This window comes from Schistocerca cancellata, chromosome 10 (assembly GCF_023864275.1).
Source record: "Schistocerca cancellata isolate TAMUIC-IGC-003103 chromosome 10, iqSchCanc2.1, whole genome shotgun sequence".
Lineage (NCBI taxonomy): Eukaryota > Metazoa > Arthropoda > Insecta > Orthoptera > Acrididae > Schistocerca > Schistocerca cancellata.
Window position 1 is genome coordinate 21,490,894 of NC_064635.1, and position 24,339 is coordinate 21,515,232.

At 43.7% G+C, this 24,339-nt stretch overlaps 1 protein-coding gene across 1 annotated transcript in view; it reads right to left on the reverse strand.

The window, feature by feature from the left end:
• Window positions 1-24,339, reverse strand: part of LOC126106666 (luciferin sulfotransferase-like) — a 122,412-nt gene that overhangs the window by 52,038 nt on the left and 46,035 nt on the right. The window contains exons 3-4 of the mRNA XM_049913030.1: window positions 19,558-19,657; window positions 19,335-19,476 (exon numbers count right to left, since the gene is read on the reverse strand). Of these exons, the coding sequence (XP_049768987.1) occupies window positions 19,335-19,476; window positions 19,558-19,657 (242 nt within the window). The remainder of the gene's footprint in view (window positions 1-19,334; window positions 19,477-19,557; window positions 19,658-24,339) is intronic.

Genomic DNA, 24,339 nt, shown 5'->3' on the forward strand with positions numbered 1-24,339 from the left:
GAAACCGTAGGTTGGTAACACGACCGACTCACGTGTTTACTGCAGCAGACTCCTTGGCCTGTACTATTTATAGGCGAGAGCGGTCAAGCTGGAGGAATCCGTCTGATGGCCTCCTTCCTCTCCCACCGCCCCTCCTATGTTACCATCCATAATGCCAATTCCCACACCTTCTACCCCTCTGCAGGTGTGCCCCAGGGCTCTGTCCTCTCCCCTCTCCTCTACCTCCTGTACACGGCAGATATGCTCCAACCCCCCCCCCCCCCCTCCAGTACACCTCTTGCAATATGCTGATGACACCGCATTCCTCGCCCTCGCTCCTACCCTCCAACGGTCCCAACGCCTTCTCCAGAATCACCTTGACCTTTTTGCTGCATGGTGTAACCAGTGGCTCCTGAAACTCAATCCTTCCAAGACCCAGGCAATCATCGTAGGTCGTACCACTCGTTCCTTCCGGCTCCTGGATTTCTCCCTTACTGTCTGCGCACGTCCTGTCCGCCTCACCCCCACCCTCATCTACCTTGGCCTCACCATTGACCGTCACCTCACCTGGATCCCTCATCTCCGCTCCATCCAATCCAAAGCCCACAACTGCCTCCGACTCCTCAAACTCCTCTCTGGCCGGACGTGGGGGTTGCACCCCTCTACCATCCTCCACACCTACAAATCCTTAATCCGTCCCATCCTCTGTTATGCCAGTCCTGTCTGGATATCTGCCTTCCCCCAAATTCTATAAGTTCCTCCAAATCCTTGAGCGTCATGCACTCCGCCTCGCCTTCCGTATATGCCTCCCGTCCCCTACGCGGATCCTCTATGATCTCATTCCTTTCCCCCATCTGCTCCTATTCCTCGAACATATCCGCATCCTCTACACCTCCCGCCGTCTTGAACCCCCTCACCCCCTGGTTGCTCCTCTCCTCTCCCATCCCCGCCCCCTGCCACGTCTTCACCGTTGTGTGCCCCCTACCCTCCATCTCTACACCCTACATCTCCTTTCCCAAGGTGGCTTCCATCAACTCCCCCTCCCGGATGATGCCCTCTCTCCCTCCATTTATCCCTCCTATCAACTCTGATCCTCACTCCCCCTCCTTTCCTCTGTCCTTTTCCCGGGCTCCCTCTCCCCCCCCTTCCATCCTCTTTCTTCCCCACCTCCCCTCTCTTTGCCCAGTTCTCTCCCCTGCGTCCTTTTACTTTTCCCTCCTCTGCCTCCTCTCATTCCCTCTCGCGTCTGCCCTTCTCCCCCTTTATTAGTCCTCTCCCTCCTTGGTTTCCCCCCCTTTTCGTTTTTTCCTCTCCTCCCTCCTTGTTTTTCCCCTACTCCAGGTCCCCCCCCCCCCATCTGCCTTGGGTCAGGAGTGCCATCTTTGTGCCGCCTTTCGTGCAGTGTTTTACAGTGTGTTTTTCCAGTGCGTGCTCCGTGTTGTGTCTTTTGAGATGTGTAGCGAACAGCCATCATACTGTCGCTGGGTGTGCTTTTTATTACTTGCGAACAGAAACCAGACTGTCGCATGTTTTTTCCTGTGTCTTTTATCTACATTGCCAACCCCCTTTGCTTTCTGTTTTAACTTTCCGCAATTTTACGCCATTTTTCACTTTAAATCGCCATTTTATCGCCTGTTTTTCCTTGTTTCTTTCTTCTTCCTTTATTTAAAAACAAGTCTGTAGGCTGTAGAGCAGCGTAGTAAGCTGCTGCCGGCCCGCCCCCTTCGGGGGGAATTGAAAATCAATAAAGAAAAAGAAAAATAAAAACGCTAGAGGAGGTTGTCGCGCAGTGGCCTTCGTGTCTGCTCTGGTGACGTCGACATCCTGCCTTCCGCGTAGGGGTGTTGTTATCGAACCCGCACTTCTACCCGTGCAGGAACGCCGGCCTGGCTGGGCCCCTCTGTCCGCTCTTCACTGGTTGTCCGCGGGAGGCGATGGCAGTCTAATCGTCGCCTGCGTCGACGAAGGCAAACAAACAGTAACCATCATGGGGCGGTGGAGCCGCCGTTCGGCGAGGGTTTGAGTCCGGGAGCAGTTCGGCTGGGTCGGTGTCTGCCGGGACGACTGGGGACGGCTCAGAATTGTGCACAGCAGTCCCGGACAAACGACGGAGTGCGCCGAGGGAAAGGAGAAAAGAAGTCAAGTGTGAATGTTTCAAGTTGATCGTCCATTGGGATTGAGTCCATCCAGTCGTCTTTCCCGCCTTGTGGCCACCACTGTGGCAATCCTCTGTTCTGTTCACTGGTGCAATTCTGACAGTGCAGATTCCTCCACACATCGTTGCTAACCGGTGTAGTGGTCTATTTTGGTAGTTATTTGTGTACGTTTGCACTTCTGTGTTTTGGTAGTTCATCCTCCCGCTTTGTGGTTGCAGAATTTCGGGTGGGGAGTTAGTTCCTTGTCTCCCAAGATCTAGTGGCGTCTTATTAAGGTTAATTCTAGTTCAGTCTAGTGTTCTGTTAATCCCTGGGTATATGTGTCCGCCATACTATTTGCGCTGTATTTATTCTAAGTGAGTGGCACTGACAGTTGGGGGTTCGAGTCCTGTCACGGAGCTGATAAGGGGTCACTTTGGTTTCGGCTTGTCAGTTGGAGGGTGTTGCCTTAGAGGCTTGTTAACATTGGCGTGTCAGTGTTGTCTAGCGCTACCGGGACCTAAAGAAGAACATTGTGCTGGTTAGGGGATGTTGTTACACGTTCTTGTTTTAATTTCGATATCCGTATTTGTGAAGGCAACCGCATGAAGTAAGATCTGTTCTGAAGCTATGCTGGATCTTGCGCTCTTGGGATTTTTGGTTTTGTCTTGATCCTGACTATTTGGGTGTGAGGAATATGGAACTGTGTTGTTGATGTTTGGCTTGAACAGCGGATACGCGGCTAGTTTCGTACGTGTGTAGTGTCATGGCGTCCTCGTGAAGGCGTGCCCGCTAGATTGCTATTGCGTCTCCTCAAAGTGTAACTTCCACTTTACTAAAACCCCCTTGTTAAGAGGGAGGAAGGAAAAAAAACTTTAGAAATACCTTCTATTTGCATTAACTATCTCACCTGTCGCTTAAGTAAATATCTGCTCAGTGATTAAGCTAATGGGAGCACCTATCCTAAAAGCAACTAGCGCACTTCTTGCCTATTTTGGTCCGAAAGATTGTATAAACAGGCTTACATACTCCGTATCGAACTTCTGATGTTGTTTTTGAGTGATTGTGGATTATTAAAATTGATTATAGTGCAAACGTTTGTATTTTATCAACCGTGCTTATAAGTTATTAATGTGATTGGCTGGAATGTAATACGAAAGTTTTAGGACCATAGGTAGTCCAGGTAGAAATTTTGAAGCCATGCTGTGTTGTGAATTCATGTATTTATGTTTTATATTGCAATGAGAATTTAAATGTGTTAAACCCACGCTTTGTGATTAATAATTAAAGATTTAAGAGTGCGTTCACTTAGCGCTTACTTACGTGTTGTGCTATTATTTTAAAAAATTATAATAGGCGTTTTAATTTCTTAAATTAAAGCCTTTCCAATTCGAAAGTGGCCCTTCCATTTTGGGCAATTGTAAGCATCGAAGCAGGATTTACGTAGTTGGTGTTATGTATTGTATGTTATGAATAAATTATTTGTGTGTTAAATCACGTCTGATATGTCAATTCCTTGGCCTCGTCTACACCTTGGTCGTAGTCTTTTAATATTAAATGATCAGACCACCGTACCAGTCCTATCGTTCTGTCCCTTCTCCTTGTCAGTGGTTTCCACATATTCTTTTCCTCTCCGATTCTGCGCAGAGCCTCCTTATTCCTTACCTTATCAGTCCACCTAATTTTAAACATTCGTCTGTAGCACCACATCTCAAATGCTTCGATTCTCTTCTGTTCCAGTTTTCCCACCGTCCGTATTTCGCTACCATACAATGCTGTGCTTCAAACGTACATTCTCAGAAATTAAAGCCGATATTTGATACTAGTAGACTTCTCTTGGCCAGGTATGCCCTCTTTTCCAGTGATAGTCTGCTTTCGATGTCCTCCTTGCTGCGTGCATCATTGGTTATTTTCCTGCCTGGGCAGCAGAATTCCTTAACGAAATCTCCTTTGTGACCATCAATCCTGATGTTAAGTTTCTCGCTGTTCTCATTTCTGCTACTACTGATTACTTATGTCTTTCTTCGATTTATTCTCAATCCATATTCTGTACTGATTAGACGGTTGACTCCATTCAGCAGATCATGTTTTTCTTCTTCACTTTCACTCAGGATAGCAATGTCATCAGCAAATTGTATCATTGATATCCTTTCAACTTGAATTTTAATTCCACTCCTGAACCTTTCTTTTATTTCCATTATTGCTTCTTCGATGTACAGATTGAACAGTAGGGGCGAAAGATTACATCCCTGCCTTACACCCTTTTTAATCCCAATACTTAGTTCTTGATTAGCCACTCTTATTATTCCCTCTTCGCTATTGTACATATTGTACTGGGTGATCAAAACGTCAGTATAAATTTGAAAACTGAATAAATCACGGAATAATGTAGATACAAAGGTAAAAATTGAGACACATGCTTGGAATGACATGGGGCTTTATTAGAACCAAAAAAATATAAACGTTCAAAAAATGTCCGACAGATGGCGCTTCATCTTATCAGAATAGTAATAATTAGCATAACAAAGTAAGAAAAGCAAAGATGATGTTCTTTACAGGAAATGCTCAATATGTCCACCATCATTCCTCAACAATAGCTGTAGTCGAGAAATAATGTTGTGAACAGCACTGTAAATCATGTCCGGTGTTGATTTTATCCATACTGGAATAGAGGTCGTGGTTGTGACTGTCAATGTTAAAAAATATATCGGCTCAACCACTTGTTTATAGTGTAAAACACTAAGATTGACGCGTTTCGGAAGTCAAGCTTCCATCATCAGAATAACGAAAAGTAAAAGAACCTGTTAAAACTCGCTAAAATGGAACATGCACCAGGCACAATAAAATTGATAATAAAATTAAAACTTCGTGGCTACTTCCCTTGTTGCAGCAGTGTCTTCCAAGGTGCATCTCAACACATAGTCGTCAAAATATAAAAAACTCTAAAACAGTGTTGCCTATGGTGTTCAACATCTAACCACGTGGCTATGTCCTCTATCGTCGTAAACCGCCCGTGCGTCTTCGTTGATACCACACACCACGTAGCCAAACACGACACTGAAACGCGAGTGAGCTCACGCGCAAGTAAACAAGGAAGTCACAGAGATGTCTATACAAACAGATAACGTACATATGTTCCAAGGACGTAATGAAATGATGGTATCTTGCCAATTACTAAAAATGTAGTTACTAAAAGAAACCAGTGAAATGTTTGAAAAGGTTATTTGTATCACCAGTTATCTGTTCATTCAGTGTGTTCTGATTATCCACGCTATGTATCGTAATTTCCAGCTGTTCTAGTAGATCCAACTTTTTGTCTTTGTCCTGTCTATGTAAAATAACGAGATCCTGATCTCCGTTTCCTGATCCCGTTTGCCAAATATGCGTGGCTACAGCAGACTTTTCGAAATTATTAAGCCGGAAAGCATCGCTATGTTCTTTGTAACGTACTTTAAAGGACCTACCAGTTTGGCCTACATAGCTTGCCTTGCACGTGTTACACTGAATTTTATAGACCCCAGCTCTCTCATATTTATCGCTTCCCTGCTGTAAATTATTTCTTAGTTTAAACCGCAGCGTATTATTGGTCTGAAAAGCGGTATCAACTTTAAAAGGTTTTCAAATTTATACTGGCTTTTTGATCACCCTGTATATTACCCATCTTTCCCTATACCCCTATTTTTCTCAAAATTTTGAACATCTTGCACCATTTTACAATAGGGAACGCTTTTTTCCAAGTCAACAAATCCTATGAACGTGTCTTGATTTTTTCTTTGGTCTTGCTTCCATTAACAACCGCAACGTCAGAAATGCCTCTCGAGTGCCTTTACCTTTCCTAAAGCCAAACTGATCGTCATCTGTCACATCCTCAATTTTCTTTTCTATTCTTCTGTATATTATTCCATTTATCAACTTGGATGCATGAGCTGTTAAGCCGATAGTGCAATAATTTTTGCACTTGTCGGCTCTTGCAGTCTTCAGAATTGTGTGGATGCTATTTTTCCGAAAGTCAGATGGTATGTCTCCAGACATACGTTCTACACATCAACGTGAATAGTCGTTTTGTTGCCACTTACCCAAATGATTTTAGAAATTCTGACGAAATGTTATCTATCCCCTCTCCCTTATTTGATCTTAAGTCCTCCAAAGCTCTTTTAAATTCTGTTTCTAGTACTGGATGCCCTACCTCTTCTAAATCGACTCCTGTTTTCTTCTTGTATCACGCCAGACAAATCTTCCCCTCATAGAGGCCTTTCATGTACTCTTTCCCCCTACCCGCTCACTCCTCTGCATTTAACAGTGGAATTCCCGTTGGAAACTTAATGTTATCACAGTTGCTTTTAATTTCAAGGAAGGTTATTTTGACTTTCTTGTTATCTGAGTCAGTCCATCCGACAATCATATCTTTTCCGAATTCTTCAAATTTTTCATATAGTCATTTCGTCTTAACTTCCCTGCACTCACTATTTATTTCATTCCTCAGTGTGCTGTGCGTACTGTAAGACCTTCAGTACACACACAATCAGATTATTTGACTTATCGCTCTAACGAAGTAGGCGAGTGTCAGAAATATGTCTCGTGGTCTTATCATGGCGTGTTTATATTCTGCCGTTTGATCAGACGATAGAAATGCCACTTGCACGCTTAGAGTAGCAGATTGACGGTGACCAACTTTAAACAGAACTTGATTAATTTTCACACACATTTATTAAAATAATAACGAGCATAAAAATTACTTAACTTGGTTCTGGATGCTATTTACAATTGACAATCTGAAGTTCCTTTGGCATTGGTACATTAATCTTATTCTCACATATATCTCTGATACTTGACAAAAGTGTCTATACATTTATCTTCATGGCTATGTACAGGAATATGGTAATCTTATTAGGCGCAGACTGAAACGTGACTATAGACTGGTACAGACAAATGTAGGACTCGTACAGACTGGTACACACTAATGCAGACAAATGCAGACTGATTAATCAGAGGTCTGTACACTCGTTATAATACCTCGCGCGTTCATGTATCACTGCGCGAGTATGATCCGCAAGGAGAAAAGGTTCTACGTTAGCAGCAATCTCGTTGGTTGCGTTACATATTAATACAGGGATCGGCGGAAGCAGAATTTGGTCCGTCTCTATGGCAGCGCCATCTCGTAGTGCGGAGACGGACGAGCGCTGCGCCTGCGCTGTTGTGCTTAATGGGGCGCACTCTAGTGTGAAAGTTGTATACGCGCTGACTATGCGGAACTATGTACACAACACTAAGAGACTTGTATTTCTGTATTCCTGAGTTTCCCAGAACATTTTTGTGCTTTATCTTTCCATCAATCAACTAAGGTATTTCTTCTGTTACTCATGGTTTCTTTGCAGTTACCTTATTTTTACCTATGTTTTCCTTCCCAACAGCTGTGATGGCCCTTTTTAGATATGTCCATTCCTCTTCAACTGTACTGCTTACTGAGCTATTCCTTACTGTTGTATCTATAGCCTTAGAGAACTTCAAGCATATCTCGTCATTCCTTAGTAATTCTGTATCCCACTTCCTTGCGTTCTGTCTTAAACTTCAGCCTACTCTTCATTATTACTAAATTGTGATCTGAGTCTATGTCTGCTCCTGGGTACGCCTTACAATCCAGTATCTGATTTCGAGATCTCTGTCTGACCATGATGTAATCAAACTGAAATCTTCCCGTATCACCCGGCCTTTTCCAAGTATACCTCCTCCTCTTGCGATTCTTGAACAGAGTAATCGCTGTTACTAGCTGAAACTTGTTACAGAACTCAATTAGTCTTTCTCCTCTCTCATTCCTTGTCCCACGTCTCGTAACTGTTTCTTCTACTTCTTCCCCTACAACAGCATTCCAGTCCCCCATCATAATTAGATTTTCATTTCGTGGCATGTATACCTGAACTATCATTGTCGCTGTTGATTCTGATAAGAATAATCACTGAACTGTTCACAGTAACACACTCTCTGCCACATCTTCCTATTCATAACGAATCCTACTACCATTATACCATTTCCTGCTGCTGTTGATATTACCCTGTACTCATCTGACCATAAATCGATGTCTCCTTTCCATTTTACTACACAGACTCGTACTATATCTAGACTGAGCCTTTGGATTTCGCTTTTCAGATTTTCTAGCTTCCGTACCGCGTTCAAGCATCTGACATTTCAAGCCCCGACTCGCAGAACGTTATGCTTTCGTTGATTCTTCAGTCTTTTTCTCATGGTCACCTCTCCCTTGGCAGTACCCTCTCGGAGATCCGAATGGGGGACTATTCCGGAATCTTTTGCCAATGGCGAGGTCATCATGACACTTTTTCAATTACAGGCCTCATGTCCTGCGGATACACATTATATTTTTTTAATGCAGTGGTTTCCATTGCCTTCTTCATCCCCATGACGTTGATCATTGCCGATTCTTCTGCCTGTAGGGGCAGTTTTCGGCCACAAGGACAAGGGTGTGCTCTGAACCTCTGTCGGCTCATCTGCCCTCAGCAGAATGAAGGTGACTTCTTATGCCGGAGGTCTTCGGCCGCCAATGCTGATTATTAATCAAAATTTAAGGGGTGGCGGGTTTCGATCCTGGGAACGATGACTTTTTGATTCATGATGAAAGACGCTACCCCGATGCCACGGGTTCATATCCTTCGCTTTATGACGGGTAAAACTCTCTGGGGGACAGTTTCGTTCAACGGAGTGATTGAAGAACCCATACCAGAGGAGGTAGTGATAATGGACGCTGGTGCGGAGTGGACGTTCTAACTCACCCCAAAAGAGTTCAGTTGGGTTCAGAGCAGGTATGTGGGCAGGCCAAGCTGTTTCAGGAATGTCATTGTCCGCATACCACTTTCTCACAGATGCTGCTTTATGACAGGATGCTGGTACAATCATCGTCTCCAAGCGCTTGCTCCTGTGAACGCAGTAGGAAATACTTTAAAATATCTTCATATCCTTCTGCATTTAGTGTTTCCGTAACCGCAATAAGGGGACTACATCCCCAACCACGAAAAGCGCAACTCCACATTCTCCGTACTTCACTGTTGCCGCTACAGATGATGGCAGCTAACGTTTTCCAGGCACGCGCCAACCCAAACAGTTCCATCGGATTGCCATGGGGTATAGCGTGACTCATCCCTCCAAACCTTTTTCATCCACTGTCCAATGGCGTAGATTGTTACACCACCTCATGTGTAACTACAGAAATGTATAGTTTGTTCGGAGCTGCTCGGGCATTACACACTACTGTTTTTCACTCCCTACGCAGAGTAGTTGTGTAAGCTGGACCACTGATAGCAGTTTAGAACTCACGACATTGATTTCGCGCGATTTCTTACAACCATCCTCTGCGAGCTCGACCGTCTCTGTCCATTACTACATGAGCTCTGCCTGGTTTTGACATAACATGCGTTGTTCCTTCACGTCTCCACAACGACATCAGAACAGTCCACTTAGCCAGCTTTGGAAGGGATGAAATGTCGCTGATGGATTTGTTACTCAGGTGACATCCAATGACTTTCTCACTTTCGAAGTTACTAAGCTCTTCTGATCGACCAATTCTGTCCTTCCACCTCCTCATATATCGGGTGGTGCATATAAAAGTAGCCCGTGTAAGTACACTACGCGATCAAAACTATCCGGACACATGGCCGAAAATGACTTACAAGTTCGCAGCGCCCTCCGTCGGTAATGCTGGAATTCAATATGCTGTTGGCCCACCCTTAGACTTGATGACAACTTCCACTGTCGCAGGCATACGTTCAATCAGGTGCTGGAAGTTTTCTTGGGGAGCAACAGCCCATTCTTCACGGAGTGCTGCACTGAGGAGAAGTAACGATGTAGGTCGGTGAGGCCTGGCACGAAGTTGGCGTTCCAAAACATCCCAGAGGTGTCCTATAGGATTCAGGTCAGGACTTTATGCAGGACAGTCCATTACACGGATGTTATTGTCGTGTAACCGCTTCGCCACAGGCCGTGCATTATGAACAGGTGTTCGATCGGGTTGAAAAATGCAATCGCCATCCCCGAATTGCTCTTCAACAATGGGAAGCAAGAAGATGCTTAAAACATCAATGTAGACCTGTACTGTGGTAGTGCCACGCAAAACAACAAGGGGTGCAAGGCCCCACCATGAAAAACACCACCACACCATAACGCCACCGCCTCCGAATTCTACTGTTGGCACTACACTCGCTGGCGGACGACGTTCACCGGGCATTCGCCATACCCACACCCTGCCATCGGATCCCCACATTGTGTACCGTGATTAGTCACTCCACACAACGTTTTTCCACTGTTCAGTCTTCCAGTGTTTACACTCCTTACACCAAGCGAGGCGTTGTTTGGCATTTACCGCGTGATGTGTGGCTTATGAGCAGCCGCTAGTATTTGAAATACACGTTTTCTCGCTCCTGCCAAACTGTCTTTGCAGTGGACTCTAATTGCAGTTTGGAATTCCTGTGTGATGGTCTGGATAGATGTCTGCCTATTACACATTACGACCCTCTTCAACTGTCGGCGGTTTCTGTCAGTCAACAGACGAGGTCGGCCTGTATGCTTTTGTGCTGTACGTGTCCCTTCACATTTCCAGTTCACTATCACATCGGAAACAGTGGACCTAGGGATGTTTAGGAGTGTGGAAATCTCGCGAACAGACGTAGTAATACACAAGTGACACCCAATCACCTGACCACGTTCGAAGTCCGTGAGTTGCACAGAGCGCCCCATTCTGCTCTCTCACGATGTCTAACCGCTGTATGAAAAACGTATGTTTTGGGGGGGGGTGTCCTGATACTTTTGATCACGTAGTGTATAAAGGAAATGCAGTGAAATTACAGAAACGAAGAGCTGAAGTGGACTTGCCATTTATTTACAACGAAAATTATAGTGAAAAACAAATTTATAGAATATGTCGCAAGTGACCTCTGCAACATCAGTACACAGCTGTGCATGTTTAAGCATACTCAGATACACCCGGCATAAAGTTCGGATATCGATAGCGCCAACTTCACGGGTGACGTTCTCTTTCGGTTCCTGTATTATGTGTGGATTTTTTTCACAAATCTTGCTCTTCAAGTGTCCCCACAGGAAAACCACATGTTACCACATCGGGCGAACGTGGTGGCCACAAATGTTTGTTTCGTTCCTCAGTGAAAACATCACCGACCCGTTTCACGGATATCTTAGATGTGTTGCGCGTTGCTCCATCTTTCATATTCAGTGAGCTGAGCACAAAATGTACCAAAACTTTCAATATATGTAACCGTATTGAGTGATGTCAAAAAATATCGGTCTAATGATGCGAGCTCCTGTTACACTGTACAAGATGCTGATTGTGCATCATGGTTTGATTGCTGATACACAATGTTAGAGTTCTCCGTTATCCAGTACCTCGTGTTCTGTGAATTCACAATTTTCGGAAAGATGAAACCGTGCTTCATCAGTCGTAAAGCATTGGAAAGTGTCTAACAAACCATCGTTCATGATACTCAAAAGCCACGTCCAGTAATCAACACGTTTCTGACTGTCATTTTTCCGTGATTACTTCACAACGGTCACACGATAAGGTCTCAGGATAATACTTTAGGATATCCGCTGGCAACTCCTACAACTTACATGCTCCTGTTGGGCCAATTTACGTGTAGGCTTCTTTGGGCTCCAAATAATTCTTCGGCGAATAAGTACAGCTGTACCAACTGAAGGAATTCTTAATTGTCAATATCAGTTAAATTCTCCAACAGCCGTGTAACTAAGATATTATTTTATTTTATTTTGAAGGCTACCAGTTTAGTCATTCCACTATGCCATCTTCAGGTCCCATATGCGTCTTTCCAAATGAACGATATGTCATTTTGTTGTTGCGATCTTCAGTCCAGAGACTGGTTTGATGCAGCTCTCGATGCTACTCTATCCTGTGCAAGCTTCTTCATCTCCAATACCTACTACAACCTACATCCTTCTGAATCTTTTTAGTGTATTCATCTCTTGGTCTCCCTCTACGATTTTTACCCTCCCTGCTGCCCTCATACTAAATTGGTGATCCTTTTATGCCTCAGAATATGTCCTACCAACCGATCCCTTCTTCCGGTCAAGTTGTGTCACAAATTCCTTTTCTCCTCAATTCTATTCAATACCTCCTCATTAGTTACGTGATCTGCCCATCTAATCTTCAGCATTCTTTTGTAGCACCACATTTCGAAAGCTTCTATTCTCTTTTTGTCTAAACTACTTATCGTCCACGTTTCACTTCCATACATGGCTACACTCCATACAAATACCTTCAGAAATGACTTCCAGACACTTAAATCTATACTCGATGTTAATAAATTTCTCTTCTTCAGAAACGCTTTCCTTGCCATTGCCAGTCTACATTTTATATCATCTCTACTTCGACCATCATAAGTTATCTTGATCCCCAAATAGCAAAACTCATTTACTACTTAAAGCGTCTCATTTTCTAATCTAATTCTCGCAGCATCACCGGACTTCATTCGACTACATTCCATTATCCTCGTTTTGCTTATGTTGATATTCATCTTATATCCTCCTTTCAAGACACTGTCCATTCCGTTCAGCTGCTCTTCCAAGTCCTTTGCTGTCTCTGACAGAATTACAATGTCATCGGCGAACCTCAAAGTTTTTATTTCTTCTCCATGGATTTTAATTCCTACTCCGAATTTTTCTTTTGTTTCCTTTAATGCTTGCTCAATATACAGATTGAATAACATTGGAGAGAGGCTACAACCCTGTCGCACTCCCTTCCCAACCCCTGCTTCCCTTTCATGCCCCTCGACTCTTATAACTGCCATCTGGTTTCTGTACAAATTGTAAATAGCCTTTCGCTCCCTGTGTTTTACCCCTGCCACCTTCAGAATTTGAAAGAGAGTATTCCAGTCAACATTGTCAAAAGCTTTCTCCAAGTCTACAAATGCTAGAAACGTAGGTTTGACTTTCCTTAATCTATTTTCTAAGATAATTCGTAAGGTCAGTATTGCCTCACGTGTTCCAACATTTCTACGGAATCCAAACTGATCTTCCCCGAGGTCGGCTTCTGCCAGTTTTTCCATTCGTCTGTAAAGAATTCGCGTTAGTATTTTGCAGCCGTGGCTTATTAAACTGATAGTTCTGTAATTTTCACATCTGTCAACTCCTGCTTTCCTTGGGGTTGGAATTATTATATTCTTCTTGAAGTCTGAGGGTATTTCGCCTGTCTCATACATCTTGCTCGCCAGATGGTAGAGTTTTGTCAGGACTGGCTCTCCCAAGGCTGTCAGTAGTTCCAATGGAATGTTGTCTATTCCCGGGGCCTTTTTTCGACTTAGGTCTTTCAGTGCTCTGTCAAACTCTTCACGCAGTATCATATCTCCCATTTCATCAGCATCTACATCCTCTTTCATTTCCATAATATTGTCCTCAAGAACATCGCTCTTGTATAGACGCTCTATATACTCCTGTCACCTTTCTGCTTTCCCTTTTTTGCTTAGAACTAGGTTTCCATCTGAGCTTTTGTTATTCATGCAAGTGGTTCTCTTTTCTCCAAAGGTCTCTCTATTTTTCCTGTAGGCGGTATCTATCTTACCCCTAATGATATACGCCCTTACATCCTTACTTTTGTCCTCTAGCCATCCCTGCTTAGCCATTTTGCACTTCCAGTCGATCTCATTTTTGAGACGTTTGTATTCCTTTTTGCCTGCTTCATTTACTGCATTTTTGTATTTTCACCTTTCATCAATTAAATCCGGTATCTCTTGTTACCCAAAGATTTCTATTAGCCCTCGTATTTTTACCTACTTGATCCTCTGCTGTCTTCTCTATTTCATCTCTCAAAGCTACCCATTCTTCTTTACTGTATTTCTTTCCCCCATTCTTGTCAATCGTTCCCTAATGCTCTCCCTGAAACTCTCTACAACCTCTGTTTCTGTCAGTTTATCCAGGTCCCATCTGCTTAAATTCCCACCTTTTTGCAGTTTCTTTAGTTTTAATGTACAATTCATAACCAATAGATTGTGGTCAGAGACCACATCTGCCCATGGAAATGTCTTACAATTTAAAACCTGGTTCCTAAATCGCTGTCTTGTCATATAGTGCCATAAATCCCTGTATATCGTGAATTCAGTCGTTTCAGTAGTGCTTCATTCGAAGACTTGATAGCAACTGTAAAGTTGAGTTGAGATGAGTTGCTATCAAGTCTTCGAATGAAGCACTACTGAAAGGATTGAATTCACAACCTCCAGGGATTTATGGCATCGTTGATGTGGAGAGATGCATATGGGACCTGCTGATGGCATAGCGGAATGCCAAAACTGGTAGCCTTCAAAATGAAATAAAATAACATCTCATTTACGCGGATGTTGGAATATTTAATTGATATTGACAGTTACTTAACTAACCGATGTCCCCTGTCGATGATGGATCAACAGAGATGAAGAAATTCTTTGTCGTTTTACGTTTTACACAGATCCGTAGGTGCGCCAGTTTTTATACAGACTCCGAACTGCTTTCTTTGCTGGCATTCCTGTATCCGGATACTTGACCCCAAAAATTTCACGAGTTTCCTTAATCGAACCTATTTTCACATATGCTTCCACAATTTCCATTCTTTCTTCTGCCGAGAAAGTCGTTTTGTACACCGCTAAGTGAAACATCTAACTTCACTGATGAAATAAACTGAAATGCTGCCAGAAGAATGCTAACAATCGATTATTGCACGAAACCGTCCATTGTTATAGCTGTTTATTCCAGAAGTCGAAATATTGCATCTGTATTCAAAGTGGAAGCGGGCTGCTTCGAACTGCGCCCCCCTGTACTTGAGAGTCCATATCTCGTGACATCTACTGGCCCATTCCGTGTTACATAGGGGTGTCCCGATACTTTTGATCAGCTAGTGCACAGAGAGCAATTTTCCCTCGGTCAATATGCGAATGAAATAGGAAAGAACATCGATGTTATTATAGATCTAATAGTTATATGTTACCCTGAGACATTTAAATCTCTTTTTATTATCTACGATAATAATTATAAGATCTATAAGATCACCAATGGTACAAGGAAGACCCATTACGTCCAATGCTGGGATGCTTGTTGTAACGGAACCTATTAAAGGCTTTACTTTACCGAAGTATGCGATGCCCTCCAAATTCAACCAGTTTAACGAGTATTCATGATTATAGAAAAGTTATTGTGTATGTAAACAATGCTTGCATAACATGTCTCCATAAACAGTCAACCCATTAAATTATACTGAATAACTGACCCACACAAAAGTTAATATCACTGATACAGCAAATGTCATCATGTAAAAACACTAAGTTCATCTTAAATAATTAACATGAAGTGCGAAAAATAGTGGACAACTTACGTATTTTGGATCTCCTTAAATAAAAATCACCCAGTGAAACCTATTTGTTCACTAGGACCGTTTTCACTCAGTATTCACGTAAACACTCCTATTTTAGACGAAAACCAATGTAATTCTTAATAATTCATGTCATTTACTTATTTATGCAAATTAGAGAAGTCAATTGACAAACTTCTAAAAAACGGCCTCTTTGTAACAAAGAATTATTCTGTCAAGTCAACAAATCTGTCTGTCATTTTAATAACATGTTAAATTATGTCACTCGATGCAAATTAATAACTTTTCTGCACAACTTACGATAACAGATGAACGTGTGACTTATAAACTATATCTTTTTTTAGTAGTTCTTTGACAAGGCTATAAATACAAGTAGCAAGAAGGGTCGGGAGCGGAGTCTGAATGTGACTTTGGTAAAGTGTATGTGTGTTATTGTTCGAGGTGGATAAACATTGCAAAGAAAATGTAAAAGAAGTGCTACTTTGTGTTGTGTCATTGTCTTTGGCCGACAGTGGAATTAAGATGGCCACCAGAGTAATAAATATTTGAAGTTTAAACATTTGTTGGTTTCGCTCATTATTTACCACCAAAAACACATCAAAAACACGGAACCTCATCTTTTTACCCCTAGACAACCAGATATTGAGCGAGCATTAGCATCGAGACACAGCTGCGATCCAGCAAGCAGCAGCGATTACCACAATTAATTTTAATGGCGCCAACCTAACATCAAGTGCTAACAAGCTCCGTAAATGGGTGTGAAGTAGTGCGATTATAGCAATATCTACGACTAGGCGACCATTATACTGTCAATATCGGAGAGCCCTGGCAGCAGTGACAATACATAAGGGAAAAATGAATTGAAGTTTGTGTTGGGGAGGGCGCTCGGCTTAGGTAGTTGCTGCAGCAATGTTGACCATCGGGCTGTGGTAGTGTAATGGTTATCATTTCTCTTTAGCAAACAAAAGTCTCGGCCGCAGCACAAATTTTAATTCATTCGTCTGCTTCGATCATTATCGATGTTATTGGTAGGATGAACCCTCCTCCTCGCAGTGTAGACCGTTTTCCGAGTATTTGTGTAGATTTGGTTATAATTAAACTTTCCCTGTTTAACACGATATAACACGGAAACTAATTACCGTACGAGTACTAAACCTGCCAGCAATAATGTCCAGAGTATGGGGTGCATGATTTCCATGCATCACAGCGCCACCGCCCAGTTCCAGTTATGGCCACCAGCTGCCGTGATTCATCGTCTCACACACCTGGCCTGTCCCAGTGCACTTGTTGACGTGTCAACACGAGCTTGGACAAAACGAACAGGGCATTATTGGTGAAGCTCTATTGCCAAAACGACAGCAATGCTGCAACTGCACTTCGAGAATATCACCGGCTGGAAGGATGACAGAAGGGTCCTCTTTCTCCACCTGCTATGCGGAGCATTATGAAGAAGTTTGAATCAACTGGTGAACTTGCCGTCGCTCCGGGAAGAGGTGGTTGATAAAATCGCTGTTGCTATGGCAGACAACGCTGCGCGCAATTCCCGATCGTTACGCAGTGCTCGTGCTGTGTCACGACAGTTGAATATCCCGTGGTCCACTGTACGGAAGGTGCTTCGAACGATTCTCAAGTGGTATCTGTAAAGGATCCACATCGTACAGCAGCTTGCACCTCAGGACACACAACGACGTGTTGATTTTGCTCTCCAGTTTGTAAGAGGTATGTGCTGCCTGCGATATGTAAGCTATAAGAGAATCTGACACCAAAGAGCAGTGTTGACTGCAGTACGAACTGTGTAGCAGTAGCAGTAAGTTGTTGCTAGCGAGCAGTCGCCTGTCTGCGCTTGTCAGTCCTGTCTGGTGTATCATGTTGACTGGGCCGGTCGCGGTGCAGCGATGCCGAAGCCTGAGTATTATTGTATAAGGTAAAAAGCAGCCTCGCGCATATCTAGTAATGTTATGTGAAATCCCATGTAAATCTTTTAAAAATGTCCTAATAATAATCTTCGTGATATAAAGAAATTTCTAAAAAAACATTCATTTCAATTTAAAGAATTTACTAATTTCTTCAATCCATGATCATTCCTATTGTTGCAAAAGAAAAATCAGTTGCTTCCTTTCATAAAATGACAAATCTATCGGGCAGCATTGCACAGAGCTGTCCCGGAAAAATTTTATATAAGAGCAGATATATTCGCCGTTTTTATTGAGGTAAGAATTTTTCCTTTTTTATTCAGAATGATCTTACAGGGCCATGACGCAGCGCTGCTGTCGTCCAAATTCTACCAGGTTACTGAATTTATTTTTTATTACGAGGTTTAGGAATTTTTCTGTTTCGAGCTTACATTAAATGGGAAACAAATTTTGTGTGGAGGTTAAATGTGAATGAATTTCTGTAGGGAGGTTACAAATGTGAAAGGAATGAATTTTGTGGGGACGTTACACTTAAATTAGAATCATTAACCCAATAATATTCATTATATTATTTTTTGTGGGGAGGTTACAAGTTTCTCACAAGGATTGAAATTGACGAGGGCTGGCCCAGGACCATCCTATGGACAGACGAAGCTCATTTTTCTCTGACGGGTGAGGCGAGCACACAGAATTGCCAAGTGAGGGGATCTTCACCTCCAGTCACTGTGCATGAAGTTCCAGTGTACTGTGAACATGTCACTGTATGGTGTGCCTTCGCAGCTATGTTCGTCTTTGGCCCAATCTTTCTTGAACAGGTTGGCGCTCAAGAACCAAAGACGTGCAGTGTGACTGGCCAGCATTACTGCGACATGCTTCGCCAGCATGTCATACAAGCCCTAAAGGAGAGAGACGCATTAAAGTCAACAGTTTTAATGCAAGATGGGTCCCCACGGCACATCGCTCGTGTAGTTCACCTGCTCCTCAGAAACACATTGCAAACGATAGAATTATCAGCCGATCGTTTCCAAATGCTTGGTGGGCACGATCACCTGATCTCACTCTCTGTTCTTTCCGGTTGTGGGGCTATCTGAAGGACAGGGTTTACCAGGGAACATTCACAAATGTATACTGAGGTGGTATCTGTTCTTTCGGACATGTCAGAAAGAACAGATACCATCGGTGACCATGCAGCTGGTTAAATTGAAATTACAATGAAATGAACACCCTTAGCTGCTTACGGGCGTTGACATACGTCAACAGGGACAGATGAAAATGTGTGCCGCGATCGGGACTCGAACCCGGGATCTCCCGAACTCTTACGGGAATCGGCAACGCGCCGCGAGTATTGAATATAATTGGCGGGGGCACTACGAATGTAGTGCGGGACAATACGTTGAGAATATGGGTTTCGCGGGAGGCGTGCCAGAGATAAATCGCTGCAGTCGCGCCATCCTCTGTGTCCTCGGTGGCTCAGATGGATATAGCGTCTGCCATGTAAGCAGGAGATCCCGGGTTCGAGTCCCGGTCGGGGCACTCATTTTCATCTGTCCACGCTGGCGTATGTCAACGGCTGTAAGCAGCTAAGGGTGTTCATTTCATTGTAATTTCATTCACCAATGTGCTGATCTGAAACGCAGCATATCAAAAGAGGTAGCCAACACACATACGGACAAACTTCGTTCTGCCGTGCTGAATGCAATCCTGCGCTTTCAGACTGTTCTGATGGGCGCCATATTGACCTCCCTTTGTAGCAGTAATGGTCCCGGTACGTAATGGTATGATGTACCGGAGCAGCATATTAAAAGTGTTTCAATTGAATTGATTCTGCATTTTTTGTCTTCCCCATGTCCTTGACATTAATGCTGCCAAGTTTGGTACCCATGCGGCAATTAGTTTCCGAGTTATAACGTGTTTAATTATAACCACGCTGATGAGCCGTACCTTGGGCTTGACCGACCAGACCTGCTTGGGCAGCAGCTCGACGGGCAGGTGGCACTTGATGAGTCTCGGCGACTTCATGCCCCCGACCACGTCCAGCGAGTGCGGCGGCTTCTTCACTGCCTGAGGGATGATCGCCGACGCCCTGAAAATGTCACGGTGACGTCTGAGCGAAATTCACTCGCTTCATTTTCGGCTACGCTCGTTTGTCTGGTGTTAGACTTACTCCAGGAAAGGAAATCTGTCGATTAGCGGTACTGTCTTCGCCTGGTCGAAGTCCAGGTCGTTCATGAGCAGCCACACCAGTTCCTGAGACCACGTGGTACCTGCAACAATCACATCACACCTTGAACTATTCACACTGTTATCAGTCCACAGCTCGTGGTCTAGTGGCTGAGATACTCGTCCGGTCGGAGAACGAAGTAAGTCAGGTGGTTACCCTTCTTACTACGTACGGAGTAGCTGCGGGAAGCAGGGTCAACATGAATAAAAGCAAGATCATGCACATCGGTCGAGGGCTGGACGATCTGCACAGTCCGTTTACGACGGTGGACATCTTGCGATGCTTAGGTGTATCGTTCACCCGATCGCTACGGCAATCAGCGGCGGCGAGCTATCGACGTCTCCTCCAGAACGTCCGACTGCACATACGCAACAATTCACTCCGAACGCACGACCTGCTCCAAAGGGTGGCCTACACTAATGTTCACCTGGCCTCGCGACTGCCGCACCTGGCACAGGTACTGCCAATGCCACATGGTATTGCTGACAGATTGATGGCGGCCTTTGGATACTATGTGAGCCAAGGAATGTTGTTTACGGTCAAATACAAGACTTTAACTCTCCCACACCATGCTGGAGGACTTAACCTCACGGATGTGCGAAACAAGGCTCTAGCTCTATACCTGCGGGCGACGCTACGCACTTGGAACCAACGGCAACACGCCATCACGTCGGCCATTCTGGATGTGCTACTTCCCACGTCCTTTGACCCACCGGTGTCGGTAGGCACAATCTCGTCCTCTTTTTCTCACGTCGCGCGATTTTTTGTTGATTTTAGTTATGTTCAGTTACAGATACCTTCTACAAGAATCCCCACTACCCATGAGAGATATCGATACTTGCGGCGTCATCATGGCAGCAATGTTGTCGAACTTAAATACCCAACGCGAGACTGGCGACAGATTTGGCGAGCTGTCCATACACCTCTCCTCACCACAGCAGCGCGATCGTCATGGTATACACTAATCAACCGCAAGACAGTCAACCGCCAACGATTGTACGACGTTCGCATGGTAGATTCCCCGCTCTGCCTTATATATGGCATGCAGGGCACCGACGAACATTCTCTGCAGTGCGGTGAGGCAAAGGATGTTTGGCGGCTGACGCAACGCATCATGGCCCTCCTCAGACGCACCGACGAATCAACGATCACGACGGACGCTTTATTTTTGCCTGACGCTGTATTTTTCCCCTCACAAAAAACTTCGGCAATCCGATGGATTGGAGGACACTACGTGCTCTCGCGGACATTGATATCGGGCATGGACTATTGGCATTATCTACTAGAACACGAAATCATCCGACGCCACTCTAAATATAAAACGAATTTTGCGAACTTTCTAGGCAGCATGTTTCATAACCCCCCGAAGCGGTGGGGAGTCCCAGGTTTACGTTGTTTCGAGGGATGGGATGTACTCCCAGTGAAGTGACGAGGATGTCACTTCAGTCCTATATTTCTTTTCCTTCTTTTTTATATATGATTTTTCTTTTGGAACATTAAAATTACATAAAAAAAGTGGCTAGCGTTCCTGCCTCTGAATCACGGGGTCCAGGGTTCGATTCCCGGCCACTTTGGGGATTTTCTCTGACTGGGGACTGGGTGTTTGTGTTGTTCTCATCTTTTCATCGCCATAATTATCATTCGTGAGAGTCGCTAATTGGACTGCGTAAAAATTGGGACTTTGTAGGGGCGCTGATGACCGCGCAGTCGAGCACTCCACAAACCAAACAACATCATCATCATCACCATCATCATCACACTGTGATCATTACATAGCTGATGAAAACAAATCAAATGATATTCTGCAGACCACCTTCTAGGTAGGGCAACGACAGCTATGAGTAATCATCATGGGTAGCAATAAATCGATTCAGCTGTATTTAGTCCTTTACTTTTAGATCACTACCGATTTCATGACATCATCTTCAGGAGAAACATCTGTATAACAAAAAATCCAGAAGGAATAAACCCGTGAAACATCTACTGATTTGATAATTTCCTAAAATTATTTTAGAGTTTTAAAAAAATTTAAAAAGCTTCCAGAATGAGATTTTCACTCTGCAGCGGAGTGTGCGCTGATATGAAACTTCCTGGCAGATTAAAACTGTGTGACGGACCGAGACTCGAACTCGGGACCTTTGCCTTTCGCGGGCAAGTGCTCTACCAACTTTATTTTTTTTTTTTTTTAAATCTCATTTTGTTCGTTTACGTTCGTTGAATCTGCTCGGGGCGGACGTCGTAAGACATCCGTTTAAGTTCGTTGTTGATAGATTAGCTCAGTTTTTTTTTATTACAGAGGGCTGCTAACCCTCTGACCGAACACGCTGAGCTACCGTGCCGGCCTCCAACTGAGCTACCCAAGCACGACTCACGCCCCGTCCTCACAGCTTTACTTCTGCCAGTATCTCGTCCCGAGTTCGAGTCTCGGTCCGGCACACAGTTTTAATCTGCCAGGAAGTTTCATATCAGCGCACACTCCGCTGCAGAGTGAAAATCTCATTCTGGAAACATCCCCCAGGTTGTGGCTAAGCCATGTCTCCGCAATACCCTTTCTTTCAGGAGAGCTAGTTCTGCAGGGTTCGCAGGAGAGCTTCTGTAAAGTTTGGAAGGTAGGAGACGAGGTACTGGCAGAAGTAAAGCTGTGAGGACGGGGCGTGAGTCGTGCTTGGGTAGCTCAGTTGGTAGAGCACTTGCCCACGAAAGGCATAGGTCCTGAGTTCGAGTCTCGGTCCGGCACACAATTTTAATCTGCCAGGAAGTTTCAAATTTAACAAGCAATTGAAAACGTTTAGATGAGAAAATTTAAATATTTGTACTCATATAACTAAAATACTGCTGAACGAGGTGGCGCAGTGGTTGGCACAGTGGACTCGCATTCGGGAGGACGACGTTCAAACCTGCATCCAGCCATCCTGATTAGGTTCTCTGTGATTCCCCTAAATCGCTTCAGGCAAATGCCAGGATGGTTCCTTTGAAAGGGCACGGTCGACTTCCTTCCCCAACCTCTACCTAATCCTATGGGACCGATGACCTCGCTGTTTGGTCCCCTCTCCTTAATCAGTCAACCCACCGAAATTCTGCTCTACATAATACTTTTAATACTATCGCAAAAGATTATATCTCAATATGAATAGTAAAACTGTGACTGCGGAAGAGAAGATATACAAACAAAACAGATAGCATGAATGTTGGATGTGTGCCTTTTCATTGTTTTTAATTGCTGTGAAAAGAAATATTGGAGGACAAAATTAGAAAAACCGAAAACTTATTATGATTATAATGAAGAGATAAAGCACTAGAAATTTCAAAAAATTACACACAAACGCATAAAATTCGTGACTTTATACACTTCGATATTGTTTTTAAATAAAGAAAATATTAAGTACTGAACAAAGTTTGAACTCTGAACCTTGCACTTGGCAGCCAAACACCTTTTTTTTATATATATATTTTGCTCGCTTTTGTTCGTTGCATCTGCTCGGGCGGACGTCGTAAGACATCCGTTTACGCTCGTTGTTGATCGATTAGCTCAGTTTTTTTGTTACAGAGGGCTGCTAACCCTCTGGCCAAACACACTGAGCTACCGTGCCGGCTAACACCTTAACCATTACGCTAACACAGCTCGTCATTCAATGGAACTCCTGGAGGCCTGTAAAAACACCACACAAAATACCGACAAACACTGTTGGTAGGACTGACGTTTCGTTGAAGTACAATAGGAAATATACAATAACCGCTGTTCTTTATTGCGAAAAAGCCTGAATTAGGAGGCTTATTGCTTGTTTGGTTTAATTAATCAATATAATATGAAGCAATTGGTATAAAGAATGCTTTTTCCAAACTTTTTGTAAAAGAAAGTCTGCTATCAAGACATTGCTTTTGTTCAATTACTTTATTTTTTCTAAAACTGAAGACACTCGTCCGTGCTCTGCACTGCAATCGAGCTCTGGCAACGTCGTTCTCTGTTCATTGGCTGACTGTGTTCCGTGACGTCAGATGCGCAGAACGAACGTAAACTCGGCCGCCGTCGTAAATGATGCGCACTATAGGTGGCTAGCGGAGTATACATGTAGATACGACAGTTACTACAGTATTGTGCTACTGGATTCGATAACAATCCAGGTTTAATAAAAACAATGCCTTCTAACTGTGACACCGCACAAAACTTACTATCACAGGTACTGCTGCATCCCCAGGGCGCTAAGCTCTGCCACCAACTCTGAAATCAAGCGAATGCTTATCTAGGGCATTACAGACCCATCAGATAGTCAATATTGTAGTCCATTACTGATGGTAAAAAATCAGACGGAAGTGTTTGAGGGATACAAATAAAGTCATTATTCCTGTGAGGACAAGACCTCCAAACATTGAAGAGTTCATTCAACAATTGCGTGGTGTTAAAATTATTACAAGTACATTTCATAAGAACTTTTACATTTGGACTAAAGAAAATACACTGCATTTATCCAATCAGGGTGCAGTTAACATTTACCATTTGGCCTTAATGTTAGCTCTGGTGTCTTTATTTCTGCACTAGACACGGTCATGGGTCATGAGTTATGTGATTTAGTAATGCTGTTAATAGATGAAAAGTTAATTGCAACCCAAACTTGGCAGTAACGTCAGAATGCTGGTATTGTCTTAACACACACTGCAAAATATCCATATGTTGCTACCAACTAAAACAAGTCAAAGTTTGCCCTCATAGAGATTAACTTCATGGAT